The following is a 17408-nucleotide window of genomic DNA, read 5'->3' on the forward strand; positions in this document are numbered from 1 at the left end:
GGAGCCCCCAAAAAGGCAACACCACCCAGCCTGGGGTGCAGAGCAACCACCCCCAGCAAAGGGCACTGGGAATTATGATATTTAGCAGCACACAAGGTTGGTTGGAGGATAGCATCTGGCACGTAGTGGGTTTTAATAGACATTCCTTCAGTCTCACCTGATGCCTGATCTAGATACGTTCATTATGCCCTGGGTAACACACAGTGTAGGCTGGATAATGTTCCCCCAAAGATATTGGGTCCTAATAACTGGAACCTGTCAATGTGATTTTTTTTTATTGGCAACTTAAAAGGTAAAGTATTTTATTTTAAAACTTCTAAAATTTGAAAACAAGATGCCCTAGGTTAAATAATAGAGTTTTCCAAAGCTGAATGTGCTCATCTGGAGCTGTTTTTCTGCTGGAAATACAAATACAACTTCCTACACCTCCTAGGTGGGGACACTACTGTTTGGATGACCTGTGGTGAGATGACTGATCAAGCTCAGTTGGTAACATCCTTTTTTTTGCCTTGGTGTAAGGGTTTTTAAAAATTCTAGGAGAGATGCTTCTGCCAGCCTTACACCAATTTCACTCCAAACGTCTCCTGAGAGGTGTAGACCGTGTACAGGAAGCCATCCTCATCCTTCTCGCTCTCATACACTTCTGAGGTGGGCGTGGAGATGCTCACCATGCTGTGGCCGTTCACCAGCAGGAAGAAGGCCTGGTTGGCGTTGAGCTGCAGGCACCATCTAATTATTTCGATCAGTTCACTCATGTTGACATGATCTGGTACAAGGAACTTGGCTTTATCCAGCACAGGAAGCTGCTTCTCACCCTTGTGTCTTTCTATTATCACCGGGATTTTGGCGGGGTGCTGCTCGCCGATGAGTTGCACATCTTCTACTCTTTGTTCGACGGTGTAGCACTGCTTGAAGGTCCTCTGGGACAGCATGGCGGGGCGGGGGGTGGCACAGTGGCGGTTCTGAGGGGCCTGGCTCTGAAGGTGGCGGTGGCAGAGGTTCTGGCTCTGGTGACAGCCACTTCCCTTGTGTCTTCTCAGCCCCACAGCCGGGTCAGGTGACTCGCATCGTGTCACGGAGAGGCAGGCTGTCAACATGATCTTATTTGGGACAAGGGTCTCTGAGCTGTGGTTACGGTAAGAATCTTGAGAAAGGGAGGTAATTCTGGAGCTTACAGGTGGACCCTAAGGCTATCAGGTGTCCTTATAAGAGAGAGGCAGAGAGAGATTCAAATGAGGAGGAGGAGGCAGTGTGACCACAGAGGCAGAGGGAGATTCGAAGATGCTGGCCTTAAAGACTGGAGTGATGCAGCCACAAGCCAAGGGAGGCTGGCAGCCACTGACAGCTGGAAGAGGTCAGGAAGAGATCCTCCACAGGAGCCTCTGCAGGAAGCCCAGCCCTGGGACACCTTGCTTTCAGCCCAGTGACAGTGATTTCCAACGCCTGGCCTCCAGAACTGCGAGAGGATACATGTCTGTTGTTTTAGTCACCTAGTTTGTAGTAATTTGTTGTAGCAGCTGCAGGAAACCCCTACACCCTCCTCTGCTGCTACTGATAGCAGCACTGTTCAGCTTCACGGCATTGCAGCAAAGATACCTATGAATGCATTTGCAGTGAGACACGGCCATTGTATGTGAAGCCTTAGCCTCCTAGGCAAGGGATGGCAATGCTTAACCCAGAGAGGGGAGGCTTTTTGATTGGGCAGTTCGGGCATCAGAGGGCTTTGGGTTGTGGTCATTCATAAGATCAGTCCGAAGCAGCAGAGTTGCATTGCCTGGAGGCAACTGGCAGCCAGGGAAAAGGTTCTGGGATCTTATCCAGGCAAGGGGGGCAATCATCTGTTTGTGGTCGGGGCTGAGCTGGGATAGAGAGGCAGAGGCATAAGTCAGAGAAAGCCGAAGTTGTTTTTGGAATTTACTCAGCAGAGATCAAATCTGAGCAATAAGGCACAGAAGAGATATAACAAGTTATGATGGAAAAAGTTAACACTCCTTACCTCCCAGACCTGCCCACTGGTCTCCAGCCTGATTCTAGTGCTAATATTTTAGTGATTTTCACTGGACTGATGCCAACCCATTGGTTCTTTTTTTTTTTTTTTTTTTCCCCTGGAAGCTCATTTAGATTAATCCACTAGGCTTTGAGTTGAGGAGGGTGAGCCTGTGTGTGTGTGTGTGTGTGTGTGTGTTTGTACCAGTGTACGCACATTTGATCTTATCAGCTCACTTGTCCAGGGTTGTGCTAAGCTACTGTCTTTTGGAAAAGAACAACATTGCCACTCGGTGTCAAGCTGATTAATTCCCGTTTCAGCTGCAATGAAAAACAAACCACATTTCTGTCCCAACCTTGTTATATTGAGCATTTGCTGGGATTTTTTTTTCCTTCTTAATCTTGCTTCAGAACCTTAACAGTTTGTGTAATTCTCCAAAGATTCTATGGGATTTTCTTATGGGACCTTCTCTAAGAATATGAAAAAAAAAAAAAAAAAAAAAAGATTACATTTCTCTGGCTTCTCATAAAATCTTGGAGGTTGTGTACAATTTCTCAAATTCTGGACCATTTAAAAGGTAATCTCATGTCATCATAATTTATTGAACTTTGCCTCTGGTTTTGGCAGACCCTGAGATATTTTGTAGAAACAATCATCCCAGCTAACACAAAAGTACCCACATGCCAGCCATTGCAAAGCACTTTACAAATATTAACTCATTTAAATTGTACAATAATCCTATTACTGTTATCTTCATAGTAAAGGTGATAAAACAGAGGTTCAGAGAGGTCGAGAAAGCTTCCCAAGGCCACACAGCACTTAATGCCAAGATTTGGATTCAGGCAGCCTGGCTGAGTCCATACACTTAACCATCCTGCTAGTGTCCAAATTTGTTTCATTAAATTGTAAAACATCAAACATTGGCTGAGGCCTTATTATGTATCAAATCTTTTGCAGGGTGCTTTATATGCATTTTCAAGTGGTTCCCAAAATTGGTCGATCTTCAGAATTGTCTGAGAACTTGAAAAAATTCAGATTCCCTGGGCTGCACATCCAACCTCTTCAGTGAGTTATTGGGAGTAGAAGTGATAAGAGGAATCTGCATTTTGAATTTCTAGCTCAGCCCACCTGCCACAGAGGCCCTGGGCCACTTGGTAGGGGAAGGAGATGGCATGTTCTCCTGCTGGTCTCAGGACCAAAGATCACAAGTCCCCCAGCAGCCTCATGTGGTCCAATCTGGAAAAGAGTCGGGCAGCAGCAAGAACAAAATGAGAATTTATTGAGCATTTTTTATGGGCCAGGCATTTTTCTATGGATTTTATGTGCATTGATTCATTTAATCTCCTTGTCAACCCATTGATAGAGATACTGTTATCATCATCCCCTTTTTACAGATGAGGACACTGAGACTTGCAAGTAAGTGACCTGTTTAAGGTCACACCGCATGGAAAAGAAAAGCCCAGGAGAGGAGAGGGATGGGATGACTGCTGCTTGGCAAAGGAGAGAGCTCTGAGCTAGGAGCCAAGGGCCCGAACTCTGGTCCCAGCACTGGCACTGTTCCACCCAGCCTGTGTCCTCGTCAGCAAGACAGAGTTTCTGATGCCCGTCGTGGTGTAAGGTGCTTTGTTGAGTCCAAATTACCGTCCTGAGGATGTTTACTCATTGATCTCCCAGCTCACCGGAGGATGGGGGTTGGGTAGGGTGGGATGATCCTCGGGGCCTCATGTTGACCAGGTTCCCCTCTGTAGGCACCAGGGCTCGGAGCTGGGTGCTTACATATATCACTCTGGTTCATCTTTACTGTCAAGTGAGGTGCTTACAACTCACGAGGAGGCCAACTGTTGAAACAGAATTGGAAATAATGTAGGCGGCATCCTCAGAGCTGTCCATTTTCCTTCATATTCATTTTCCTTTGTGCTTGGATGACTGCACCAGCCTGCTAACCCCTCTACTTTGGTTCACTTTGGCTGCCTCTAATCCGTTCTCCACAAGGCAGCCGGAGCGATTGAAAATACATGTAAACTGAAGGTCTCTGGGCTAGTATATTGCACTACTGTTAATCTCCTCATTTTGATATTGTACTACAATTATATAAAATGCCACCATTGGGGGAAGTTGGGTGAAGAGTTCATGAGACTCAACTTTTTATTTTTGTAACTTCCTGTAAGTCTATAATTATTTCAAAATAAAAATCTATCTCCTATCAGTCTCCTTATCTCCCTGTCTCTCTGCCTGTCAGTCCATCTGTCCATCCATCCATCCATCCATTTACCTAGCTATGTATCTATCTATCTATCTATCTAGTCAATCATCCATCTAGCCAATCAATCACCTATCATTTATCTAGCCATCTATCATCAATCTCTATTTACCTCACTATGTATCTAACATCTATCTAATTAATCATCTATCTATATAATCGATCATCTATCATCTATAGATGTCATCAATATCTATCTATCCCTATCATCTGTCATCTCTCTCTCTACAAGTCAACTATCATCTATTTATACATCTACCCATCATCTTTTTCTATTTATCTATCTACCTACCTATCTATCTATCTACCTATCTATCATCTATCTATCTACATCATCATCTATCTATCCCTATCAACTCTCTCTCGATGTAAACAGGTCACTGCTTTGTGCAGAGCTCTCCACTGCCTCCTGTTACTTTTCACCCTAGTCTGCAGGCTCTGGCCTCTGGCTACCTCTCTGGTGTCTTGCACCTTACACCATCTTTCCCCTCCACCATGGTTGTCCAGCCACACTTCCTTCTCTCGTGCCTCAGGGGCTTTGCACACGGTGACTCCCTACCTGGACCTCAGGGGCTATTCACATGGCCAGCTCCTGCTCCTTTGGATTTCAGCTTAAATGCTGCCCACATACTCTGCTTACACACATCCCTTCCTTTTGCCTTCTCTACCATGCCAGGGGTGTGCAAACCTTCTGTAAAAGGCTTTGTGGACCACCTAAGATACCTGTCACATATTCCTCTTCTTCTCCTGTTTTTTTTTATGTGGAAGAATCATTTTTAGCTTGCAGGCCGTATTAAAACTGCCCCTGGCTGGATTTGCCCTGCAGCTTGGCTGTAGTTTGCTGACCCCTGATTTAGACTAGTTCAGCATCCAGTTCACATTCTATCCAGCACTGCCCACTATTTAGGGACTTATTGCCCATTTACCGCCTGTCTTCCCCACCAGATGGTGTGCTCCATGAGCGAAGGCTATCCCTCTGGGTCACCGGTGGGCACCCAGCGTTTAGGGCTGAGGTCCGTGCCTGTCCCCAACAGGTATCAATTAAATAAAGGAATGAATGAGGTGACTTTGGCCCAGCTGCTCTTTCCCAGAACACTGCCAGAAAGCTTCAGGCTGGGATGGCTTGCAGTGACCAGAAATCTCTGTCACATCTCTCCTGCCCCCTTTCCTTCCATGCCAAGGAAGTTGGAATACATCTGCTAAACAAGCTCCCAGCCCTTGAGCCCACTTAAAACTGCCAACCTCTGTAAATACAGGTAGACATGGGAAAGGTGAGTGTAGACACCCAAGCACCTGGCGCATCAACTTAGGTCTTTTGGATAGTGACAAATGCCCAAAAAACCTTCCAATTTCCACTTATTAGAAAACCAACTGGCTAACTCATTGACTTCCCAGTTGGTCTCCCTAAAATGGACACCACTAGGTCTCAGACTCCAGCTCTGCCATAAACATTAGAAAACTAAGCATTGCAACCTGGTTACTGCCTGATTTTATTTGTAAGGCTGGTGATGACTCTTTTTCTTGGAAGTGAAAGCAGCTTTAGTGTTTCTTTTTAATTACATAGTTGATTTGCAGGAATTTTAGGAACTTTAATATAAGATAGACTAAAAGGAAATAGAAAGCATCCAAATGCCTGTCATCTACTCTAAATAACTAGCTAAACTCTTTCAACATTTAAAAGAGCATCTTTGCAGATATCTTTCCAGGGTTTTAACAAACCCATGCCTATATAATTTACATGAATGAGATGATATGATATGAGATATTTCACACTTTGCTTTTCCACTCAGATGATGGTGATTTTAATGGGTAAGTAAAGTAGAACCAGGACGTGGGAAATCAGCGCTCTATCTAAGTGACATATGTAAGCAAAGGGCTTTCAGCCTAAGTAAGTGCGGACCCCAGGGGTCTCCATGGATGTGAAGGAATCTGTGCTCATTCCCAGGACCTCCCTCCCGGAAGTCTCTGACCTGAATTATTATCCATCCAAATAGCTGTCCCTCCAATGAACATCTTCCCACTGCCCACTTTCCATAGCCATGCAAGCCCAAATGCTATTTTCAAACAGCATACACGCTGAGCAGTTTCTTTTCAGATAAAACAGCTTCCTGAATTATTCTAGGCCATCAAAGTCTGGAATCTGAGATAAAACGGTGGAGATGATTGCTGTCCATTTGACTCACACAGGAGCTCTGCAGATGGCATCACATCTCGAGTTTAAATACGAAAGGTCAAAGATGATGTTGGGGAGGACTATCTATTTAGGCTAGTTCCTAGGTTTTTCTGCCTAATGGAATTCCTCTCTGCACACTTATGACCTCATCTCTGAAAAAAAGATTTGAAGGTCTTGATTGTACTTCAGGAAATAGGTGTTATTGCCACCTCTGGGAAGTCACATGGTATAAGAACACGAATACCTAATCTGTATCACTTGGCTCGTGCCCGGTACTTCGAAAGCATCCCGCTTCTCATACCCAGGACACCCTGGCGCTGTAGCTGCTCTCGTTCTCCATGTAGGTGAGGGTGCAGAGGGTTAGAGCATGCTGGGGACTTGACCTGGGCCACCCTGCTAGCAAGTGGCAGAGCCAGGAATTGGATGCAGGTTTGTCTGAGTCTGAGTTGCCCTTGTGACTATGTTGGCACATAGTAGGTGCACTATAAACACATTTTCCTTTCCCTTACTCTTACAGAGAATGCTTTTAATACATGGAAACCTTGTGTCCTCATCATATGATTAAGTCTATCTTGAACATTCGTTCATTCACTCATTCATTCATTTGACAAATATTTGCAGAGTACCCACTCCATACCAGGTGCTTTTCTAGGCTCTGGGGATAGGAGAGTGAGCTGAACAAAGCTCCTCCACTCCCTTCCCTCGTGGAGCTCACCTTGCAGTGTAGAGAGACAATGAAAAATTCAGAAGTAAATATGTGCTTCGCCAAGAATTATGGGGAAAAGCAGAGCAGAGTGTGGAAGATAGAAAAGGAGGTGGAGATTTTGAATAGGGTGGTCAGAGAAGGACTCTCTGATAAGATGAGGTGAGGTCCCAGGATATCCGGGACCATGCAGGGAAGGGCATGTGCCAAATCCCCGAGGCAGGAGCATACCTGGAGGCTGGAGCAGAGGGAGTGGGGGTGGGGTGGGGGAGGGGGAAGACGAAGGGGAAATGCAGGGAGGGGTTCAGATCACATGGGGCCTGTGGATTGCAAGGGGCTTGGGTTTTACCCTGAGTGAGATGGGGTTTGAGCAGCCAAACGATGTGACTTGGTTATATCTTAAAAGGCTGCTCTACGGGGGTATGGAGCGTGGGACCAAGGGGTAGCAAATGGAGCAATTAGGAGGCTGTGGCCATAAATCCAGGGAGGGATGAAGGTGTCTTGGGTGAAACTGTGAGCATGGAGGTGGCAAGAGGTCGTGGATTCTTTTTATACTTGGAAGGAGGAGTTGATGAGGTTTTCTGATCAATTGGATACGGAGAGAGAGAGAGAGGAGACAAAAAAGGATAAACTCCTTCACTCTTATGCCACTTTTCAGCATCCTTGTGCAAATATTAAAGAGCAGCTTGATGCCCTCCATGGGGTTGTTCTACGAGCTTTGCCCTGTCTGCTCCGAGGCAGAAGAAAGCACTGGGTGGCGCCCACACTTAGCAGCGGCGTTCCCTGAGCACGTGACTTCCCCTCTGCACTGGGTCCTCATCCAGCACCTTGCAGCCCCGAGGTTCACGCGCCTCCTGCGGAACGTCGCGGTGCGGATGAAGTACGAGCACGCATGCGCGAGTTCGGGGCTCCCCTGCGGTGGGCGCTGCATCCTAGCTCTCTCCGTTCCTCTTTGGAGCGATGCAGGCCGTTCCCTGGAGGCCACTGTAGCCCTGTTTATGTAGCTAAGATGGGTGCATCGGGGACTGATTAAAGGAAGCCCAGGTCATAATTGCTCCACCCTGGGGTGGAGGCCCCTCTGCGACTCAGCCAACTCACCTGCAGAAGGGGGAGAAGAAAACGCTCCCTTGCGGGGCTTGGGAGATGAAACGAGGTGACGCATGCACGAGCTGAACACACGGCCTGGACCCTCCGTCCTTCCTGCTTCTCGTCTCCCAACTTGCTGTTCCCGGCGGCCAAGCGGCTGCCCTGGGACACGCCTTCCCACCTCATACCTGTTCCGGGCTGTGGAAAGGCAGGCTCTGTCTGTTCTGCCTGCAGAGCCGCAGCTAGTGCTGGGGCTGGGGATTTAACACCTTTGCAAATTGCCTGACTCTTGACACTTACTGTCCTCTGCTTGTCCCGGGCTGGCTCTCGTGCCACGAGGCAGCTGCAGACTTCACCGCCTGAGCTTTGTTCCGAGAACTGGCCATGCACACTGCAGCCTGTTTGTGGGGTGTGAGAGAAAGGAAGGGGCTTGTTCCTTTCTTTTTTTATTAAATCAGCAACGTGTCTGAAGTGAATTCCAGCATCACCTCTCACCTGGGATGCTGGTGTCCCAAGTCCATGCTTGCTCCTTCCGATCCTTTCTCCAAGCAGCTCCTCAGGGGCCAGAGTGATGCTTAAAAATGCCTGATCGGATCATGGTGATGGCATCCAACTGCCACTCAGTATCTTCCCATGGCTCCCAGTGGCCTCAGGATGAAGATGGCATCTTAATCAGACTCACGGGTGTGGTCTTGAGACGCAGCCTCTCTCTTTCTCTAGGCTATTCCCTTGGCCTGCCCTTCGAAGCTTGAGTTTGCATCCTTCCTTCCGTCAAAGGGCCGTTCCCCATGCTCTCTCTCTTAGGGTAGGCGAGCAGAGAGGAGAGCCTGGGTGCAGGCAGAGGGGCAGCTAGTGAGGCTCAGCTGGGGCATTTAGAGGCCCAGCGATCTGAGGCTCTCACACTGCCCTCCTTTGCAATTTAAAATAAGATGATATTAGGTTGTAAAATATAATTTTATTTTTCAAGGTTGCACCCATTAACATTATGCTGAAAACAAATACTGTTTGCTCACTCTCACACGATCTTTTAAGATTTTCTTTTTCATTTTCTTTTGCACTCCGTTTCTCTGGGCCCCTGATTTTCTGATGCCCTAAGCCTGGTCTTAATTTGTCAATTGGGAATTCTAGCAATTGGGATCTGGGATGTGCTTTTTAGAAAAAGGAAGAAGGAATTGAATGAGGACAGAGCAAGGAGGATTAAAGGAAGACATGAGGTCTCCAGAATAGCAATAAAATCATCATTACCACCATCATCATCACCAACTGCTTCTCTTCCTCCTCCTCCTCGTCCTCCTTCTCTCTTCCTTGTCTTCCTCATTTATCATCATCTTCTTCTTCATCACTTTTAAAATAATAATGACAACAGTGGTAAAATTAGCCATGTATTGGCTATCCACAGTGAGGCAGGCCCTGTGGTGAGTGTTTTTCACCCATTACTTCCCTGAATCCTTCCAGGAATGCTGTGAAGTAAGGACTATTATCCTCTTTTTGCAGATAAGATAAACTAAGGCCCACAGAAGTTGCAATGCTCTCCAAGGTCACAGAGCAGCTAGAAGCTGAATTCACATTCCAGTCACCTGGCTCCAAAGCCTGGGCTCTCAAGATAAAGTTTGGCTTGCTGTGGTCATTTGGGTTCCTTAGTCCAGGAGGTCCCTCCAATTTATTCCAGAGCTGGGAAGACCCCAAGTAGAAGGCCATTAAAGGATCCCAATAATGCACAAGCCAGAAAAACCCCCACAAGGCAGGAGCCTCAGTTTGCAAGGCCAGAAGCATCCCAGCCACCATGTCTGCATTGATGACCTTGCAAATGGCTCAGCTGCAAATGGATGGGACTCCGGACAGGGCTGCGGTGGCACCAGGGGAGCCAGGGGTGACTTTAGCATCCATCTCCAGCTGTGTGCAGTGACTGTAAAACCCAAGCAAACTGTGGCTGTGACAGCCACACTAATGCAACGTTGTGACTGTCCCCAGTGTCCAGCCTCACCTCCTTCCAACAAGATGGCCATCCCTAAGTCCTCCTCTGTAGGAACTTCAGTGGCTCAGGAGGAAAGGAGAGGGGTTCAAATGGTTTGGGGTGTTTATGGCATCACGAAAGATGAGACAAGCAGAGATATAGGAGAGACTCTGGGAATGGAAGCCAGAGGCTCCCTGCTCACATCTCCTTTGAAGAGAACCTGCTGTAGGAGTGTGGGTGGCTCACAGCCTCCAGCTGCTGCATCTTTGGATCCTCTGCAGTGGTTACGCCAAGGCCACGTTCTCTGGGGCTGCTCTCAGGATGTGGGTTTCAGTTCCAGCCCATCCTGCTTGAGGCAGTTTCTCTAACAGATACCATTTGCTTGGGTGACCCGGCAGAGATGTTTCTTGAGCTGCCCTGTAGTCTGAGAACCCCCCTACCTGATCCTCCTTCCTTCCCTCCAGCCTTTCACAGGTGTCACTCCTGCACCCCTGAAAGCCCCCCTTCACCTGACCCTGCTCCCTCTTCCCTTTATCCTAATACTGTCTTGGTATCTCCTTCTTGGAGAAGTCAGACTGACCTAGCAGAAATTGAGGGTGGAGACGTAGATAATCATCCTGCCTGGAGCCCCAGAGACTCTGGAACTCCAGATGTCAGCCTTTGTGCTCGTCATGGCCACATGGGGGGATGGATTTCCCCCCATTTGGATGTGTAGCATGGATGGCGTGGTGGTTAATTGTCGGCTACTTCCACCCTTCTCCCTTGCTTCTTTCCACTGGAGAGCCTGGAAAACCAAGTACTCATTCCCCAGCCTCTTTGCATCCAGGATTGTGTTCCTGGATAAAATCAGACAAGACGCAGCTGGCATTCCCCTGCCCTCTTTAGTCTGACTTGAATAAGGACAAGGTACCCAGAGCCCGGGCAGCCATGTGAGAATGCAAGACAACAACCACGCAGGAAAGATTAAGACACCAGCCCAGAAACGATCGAGCCACTGAATGAATGCTGGCAACTGCTCACCTCTGGGCTCATCGTTATGCAAGGAAAATAGACCCTTCTCTGAGTAAGTTGCCATGTGTCACTTGCAGCTGAAAGCATGACCTGACTGAAAGTGTATGCCCTGTGGGTTTTGTGTGAAGGACTTGGGCGATGCCAGCAGCACCATTTGGAGCAGGCAGTTTCACAGGCAACAGGGTCGTGAGTAGCCAGATCCCCACCGTCCTGGCAGCCCATGAAGTGGACCTGGGCCAGGAGCAGGTGGACGTACCAGGGGCTGAAAGGACCCCTCCTCCCCTTTGCTCCTTCTGTTAGCAGGCGTGAGTGAGAGATCTGGGCTTAGCTTATTTGATTCATAGGAAGAGGCCAAAGGAGGGTGCAATAGTGAGAGTTTGGAGGAAAGAATATAAAACATTACTTATCAAAGTGAGACTGGGTGGGATGCATCAGGGAGGGGACAGAACGGTTAAAGTTGAAGACATCCTCGGCCATGGGGAGACAGAAAGCGGGGTTGGGTGGTCCACCCACTCACTCAAGTGTCATTAAGGCATTAATCTTTTTCCTTTCTCTTAAAAATTTTAAGTCCATTTTCCGTATCTCCCAGAAGCTGGCGTCTCCACCTGCTGCATGTGAATCACCCGCAACACTCAGTGCACAATTGAGTGTCATGTTCCTTACTTAATATCAGCAGTAGTAACACTTAGCACCAAAAAAGCCCAACTAATTATATGTCTGTTTTCTCTGCTGTTATTATTTGCGTGTAACAAAGGCACCTGCCACGTTAATTATGCCCTTTTTATAAACATCTTCTCCAGCCAACCAACCAAAAACGGGTTTTTGTGGGGAGAGCCTGTATGTTGGAAGCGGAGATTCATCTTCACATCAGATCAAGTTTTCCTTGAGTCCGGTGATATATTCATTCATATGAGACCACCTTCACCTCCACTCAGATGATTTTCTGAACTTAAAAGAGTAAAATAAAGAACTCTTAAAAATGAAATAAAGGAAAGAAGGGGGAATCTAGAAGGAGGGAAGTCAACCAAACATCCCTGCTTTGTGTTCAAAGTCATAGCATCACCCTGAGGATGAGAGTTCCTGAAGAAAAGTAGAAAAGGAAAAAAGAAATGTGCACATCACAGCTGTGTCATGTAAGCACTGTGAAAGTTTCCCTGGGACTGTTTTTCGTTTTTGTTCTTTTTCCATTTTTCTGTTGAGGTATAGCAGACAGTAAAGGAAGAAATCTGAAGTGGACAGCCTGATTAATTTTTACAGATGTGTACAGTGTGTAACCAAAACCCATGTCCAGTAGGGATTGTGTCCGGCTTTGGGCAGGCCCCTTTCTCCTCCTTCCCAGCTAGTCTTTCTATCATCATGGATTAGTTCTGCCTAAAACGTCATATGGAACCGAACAGTGCACACTCTTTGGTGTCTGGCTTCTTTCACGCAACCAAGTCCTTGATGTGCATCCTCTTGGTGCATGTCTAGTAGTTTATTCTTTTTTAATTTTGTTATGCAGTATTCCATTGTATGATGATATCATAATTTATTCATCCATTCTGCTATTGATAGACATTTGTGTGGTTGCAGGTTTGAGGGCTGCTATGAATAGAACTGCTGTGGACATTGCTGTACAAGTCTTTTAGTGAACATGGGTTCTCCTTTCTCTTGGGTAAACAAAGAATGGAATCACCAGCCCATGAGATGGGCATGTGTTCAGAGTTGGCAGATATTGCCAGTTTTCCAAAGTGACTGCATCAAATTAAAGTCTCACCAGCGGTGTGTGAGCATTCCAGTTCCTCCAAACCTTGACAACACTTGGTATTGTCAGTTTGTTTTCATTTTAGCCATTCTGGTGGGTGAGTGGCAGCATGTCATTGTGACTTTCCAGGCACTTCTTGAATAGTAAATCAGTGTCTGATCTGACACTTGTCCTCCAGCTGGTCTGCTGTCAGAACATTTTTGTGCTTATACCTTGGAAGCTGTTTGGCTCACAAAGATTAATCTAGGGTGTTTGTCTATACAAATCTCAGAAGCAGTATTTATCCCTGCGTGGATGGAAAAATTGTGGGTGATCTAAATTTATGTCTTTACACTGTAATGGAATTTCCCAATTATTCTTCAATTAAAGTATGCTACTTTTCTAAGAAAAAAAATAACACTTATTATAAAGGAAGGAGAAAACATCAGGCAGCATGGCTGAGTTAGCATTCATTTCAGACTGCTGGAGAGATGCTTCTGGGGTGTAATTGCAAATGTGCTTTTTGATCAGTTTCCTTTTCCAAAGAGTCCACATGAGATGAGTAATGATACTCAGCAGCTCTGCTGTTGGGAAGCTTCTAGAAGAAGGTGAAAGTCTGGGCCTGATTGTTTGAGATGTGCACAAGCAAATAACAGATACGTGCATACATATTTGAGAATACGCATACACACCATGTTTTTGAATGCCCCGTACCAGCTGCTGAAAACAACAATAATAGCAACTATTATGACTCACCCAAGGCCACACAGCTGTAAATGGCAGATCCACTTGACTTTTACCTGTTAACACTTTGCTGCTTCCATGTTGAATCCAAGCCTTTCACATGCTTTACCGCCAGGTTGCCTCCGATACTGCAAGGTGGGCATTATGGGAGCCCATTTTATAGCTGAAGAAACAAAGGCACTTGCCCAAAGTCACATGGCTAATGATAGAGCCAGAATGCAAAAGTTGGCAACTCAAGACTTTGCGATTGCTCCTCTTCTTGTAATTTCAAATCTCTGTCGAGCTCTGGTGAGATGAAAGCTGGCTTTGCACAAACCTTGAGGGACAGGTCCATCTACCAGAAAGTTCTCCCTTACATTCAGCTGAAAACGGCTTCCTTGCAACTTTACCCAGTTGCTTACAGTTGCAGCCCAGCACTTAGCACTTAATTACATCTTGTCTTCTTTTATGCATTAATTGTCTCTTGTGGTTCTTCCTTTCTCCCTGGCTCTGTTGCCAGCTCTTTGCAGGCAGAGTCCATGTCTTGTAGGCTGAACACCTTGCAGAAAGGCAGGGTAAGGGCTTATTAAATAAATATGTGTTGGTTTAAGTTTCCCCCTGGGATTCCCCCCCCCCCCAGGGCCTCATCCCAGGTGTGTGGAAGACAGTGTAGGAAGGTCACAAGGGATTTGCAATTTAAATATGCATACAGTTTGTGGATAATTTGCATACTCCTACAACAGCCTGTGCAGTCAACACTCAGCAATTTTATATTTTAAGTTAAATTGCTCCCTCGAATGCTGTCATTTCTTCATCTCTCTTGTCTTTCCTTCTTCAATATTGTGTGTGTTTAAAATCAGGACCAGGGGAGTTTACACCCTAAGTGTCAAATGAGTAGGACCTACCTTTCAGGGGGAGAGGGTCAGCTTAAAATTTTGTTTGTCCTTTGAAGGGTAATTGTTGCCTTTGTTTGCTCTGACATTGCTTTTTTCATGCCACCAGCAGGACTCTCATCACATGTAATCTAGCTAGAAATGAGCATTCCTTCAGTTGCAAGTGGTAAAAACCTATACTGAAAGTAGTTTAAAGGGGAAAGAAATGAGATTTTGAATTCTGTGTCTTCTGTAACTGAAAAGTCTGGTGATATCCATCTTCAGGAATGGCTGGATCCAGGAACAGAACCGAAGTCATCAAGAGTTAACCAGTCTCCTGCTTCCCTTTTCCCCACTCTGCTGACAGTCACTGACTAAAACATCCAGTTAAAATCTCAGAGCGGTGCCTCATTGATCTGACATGGGTCACATGGCCAGATCTAAACCAGTCACTGTGGTTGGGAGAAAAACATGCTGATGAGCCAGTTCTTGGGTGAGCGTCACCCAAATTGCTTGGTCTGAGAATAGGGGAGAGTCTCCAAAAGAGAAGTCCGTGGGCTGTCATTAGAAAAAGAGCAGACACAGATGCCCATGTCGTCTCTCCTTTTAGCCTGGGGGCTCCTTGAGGGCACGGAGCTGGGTGACTCCTCCTGGCACTGAATGTTTAAAACAGGAGGCTAAAGAAACCTTTAACGCACTAGAGAATCCTTCATTTACCAACAAGTGCCAAGTGCTGGGATTGCAACGACGAGAAAAAGCAGACACGTCCCTGCCCACGCGGGGCGCACAGTCTTGTTGGCGAGGCAGAATGCACACATTGACCGTCATTCTACTGGATGTGGGAGCAGAGTCCTGCTCTCAGCTGAGAAGATTTGGAACAATGGGGGGGTGACAATAATACCATCTTGCATCAGAATATATTCCTCTTCATAAAGCCCTTTTATTCACCTTCATGGCAACTTCCAGGGTATAAATAAGACCTTACCCCATTTTATAGGGAAGGGAAGCACCTACTATGCACCAGCAGCCATACTGTGTGCTTTCCTGTAGCTGACCCTATTCTCATTTAATCTTCCTGTCTTGGTTTGCTAGGGCTCCTGTGACAAAGCACCACAAGCTGGGTGGCTTGCGAGAGCAGAAATGCCTCTGGAGGACAGAGGTCTGAAACCAAGGTGTCGACAGGGCTGTGTTCCCTCTGAAACCTGTCCGGGATAATCTGCTCCAGCCTCTCTCTCGGCTCCAAATTTCCTCTTCTTTTAAGGACACCAGGCATGTTAGATTAGGGCCAACTCCAAGAAATGTTGACCTCATCTCAATAAAGTCTTCAAAGACTCTTTCCAAATAAGGTCACACTCACGGGACCAGGGTAAAGGACTTGAATACGTCTTTTTGGAGGCCATCATTCAACCCTTCACCCTTCCAACTGCCCTGTGAGGTAGTGTCTCCCCTTACAGAGGAGGAAACAGCGTCTCGGGGGGAAGACACAGGACAGCACGTGGTGGACCTGGGAGCCCACTCGGCCAGTGCCCATCTCGGTGACCCGTGGCAGGGGCAGGGCCCAGTGCCGGAGCTCGTGGCTGGTTCCTCAGCCCCACTGGGCCCCCTCCTCTGCCCTCATGCTGCCCTCGGGGGGTTGTGTGGTCACTCTGATCTGTCTTTCGTTGATGACCTTTGCAATCGGGGCAAACAGCCACTGGCAGTTTCAGCCCGGAGGGAAGGCCGGGGTGACCTTGCTCTGTCCTTGCCAGAGCCTTGAAGCCCTGCCCCAGAAACGGCAGCCTCCTTTTCTGGAAGATATTTCTGTCCCCTCCATCATTTATCACTAACCCTGTTCCAGAACCTGGGCGGGGATGGTGACAGTGGCGTGCAGCCAGCCCCCACACCAGAGCTTGGCTGGGTGTGGGTGGCAGCCGAGATCTGGCCTATTTCACTCATGTGATGAGCAGAGCCTTCTTGCTGTTCTGCCAGAAAGATCCAGGCCACCCCCAGAAAACGAAACGGTTCTGTTGTGGTCACAACCTTTAAACCTGGGGCTATGAACCCAAACCTCAGACTCAGAGAGCAAGCCCAGGGCCTGGCACGTAGGGGATGCCCCGATCACTGTTCCTTAAATTTATTAAGTAAGGGAATGAATGAATGAATGGATGAATCTGATCAGCTGAAATTTCTGCAATGCCACAGGAAACTTCTGGGAAACCACTCTCCTACCGCCTTTGTGTAAAAGGTTAATGAATAATTGCACCCCAGGTCCAGACGTGCAGTGCTTCTCTTCTGATTCCACTCTCCCTCATTAATAGCAGTGAAACAATAATCATAGCTACGGTTTATTAATTGCCTACTTTGTCCATATCACCTTGGGTTTACTCTGACTTGTATATATATTATCAATAAACTTGACCCCAATTGTCTAGGGTAGATACCATCATCCCCATTTTATAGTTGAGAAAAAAAACTGAGGCTCAGAAAGGAAGACTAATTTGACCGTGGTCACACGGCTAGTAAGTGGCACAGGCAGAATTCACACTATATCTGACCATTCTTTCATTCATTCAAAAACATTTATTGAGTGCCCACTACCTCATTCACTGTGATCTAGCAGTAGTCCCTGGGCATATGTTAGTGAACAAAATGGAAAATTCCTGCTCTCCTGAAGCTTACATTCCAGAAGGAGTGAACCACAATATGCAAATAAACATATGCATGCATAGTGTGTCGGTGGCAGTAGGTGCTATAAAAAATAAAGTAGGCTTAGAGAGCGAGGTGGGGGAACCATGTGATTGATGACAGCAGGAGAAGGCAGAGAGCCAAAGAGAAGCAGGGAGCAAGTCATGCATTTATCTGGAGAAACTGTGTCCCAGGCAGAGGTCTTAGCCAAGTGCTAAGGCTTGAGGTGTATGGTCCTTGCCAAGGAGGGAA

The 17408-nt window shown here is 46.9% G+C and overlaps 1 protein-coding gene across 1 annotated transcript; it reads right to left on the bottom strand.

Annotated features, from left to right (window-relative positions):
- Positions 1 to 557: 557 nt before the first annotated feature.
- LOC119517240 (microtubule-associated proteins 1A/1B light chain 3B-like) lies at positions 558 to 932 on the bottom strand. Its single transcript, XM_037813805.1, has one exon. It carries the CDS (start codon positions 930 to 932, stop codon positions 558 to 560), a length of 375 nt encoding a protein of 124 aa, XP_037669733.1.
- Positions 933 to 17408: the final 16476 nt, after the last annotated feature.

This window comes from Choloepus didactylus, chromosome 21 (assembly GCF_015220235.1).
Source record: "Choloepus didactylus isolate mChoDid1 chromosome 21, mChoDid1.pri, whole genome shotgun sequence".
Lineage (NCBI taxonomy): Eukaryota > Metazoa > Chordata > Mammalia > Pilosa > Megalonychidae > Choloepus > Choloepus didactylus.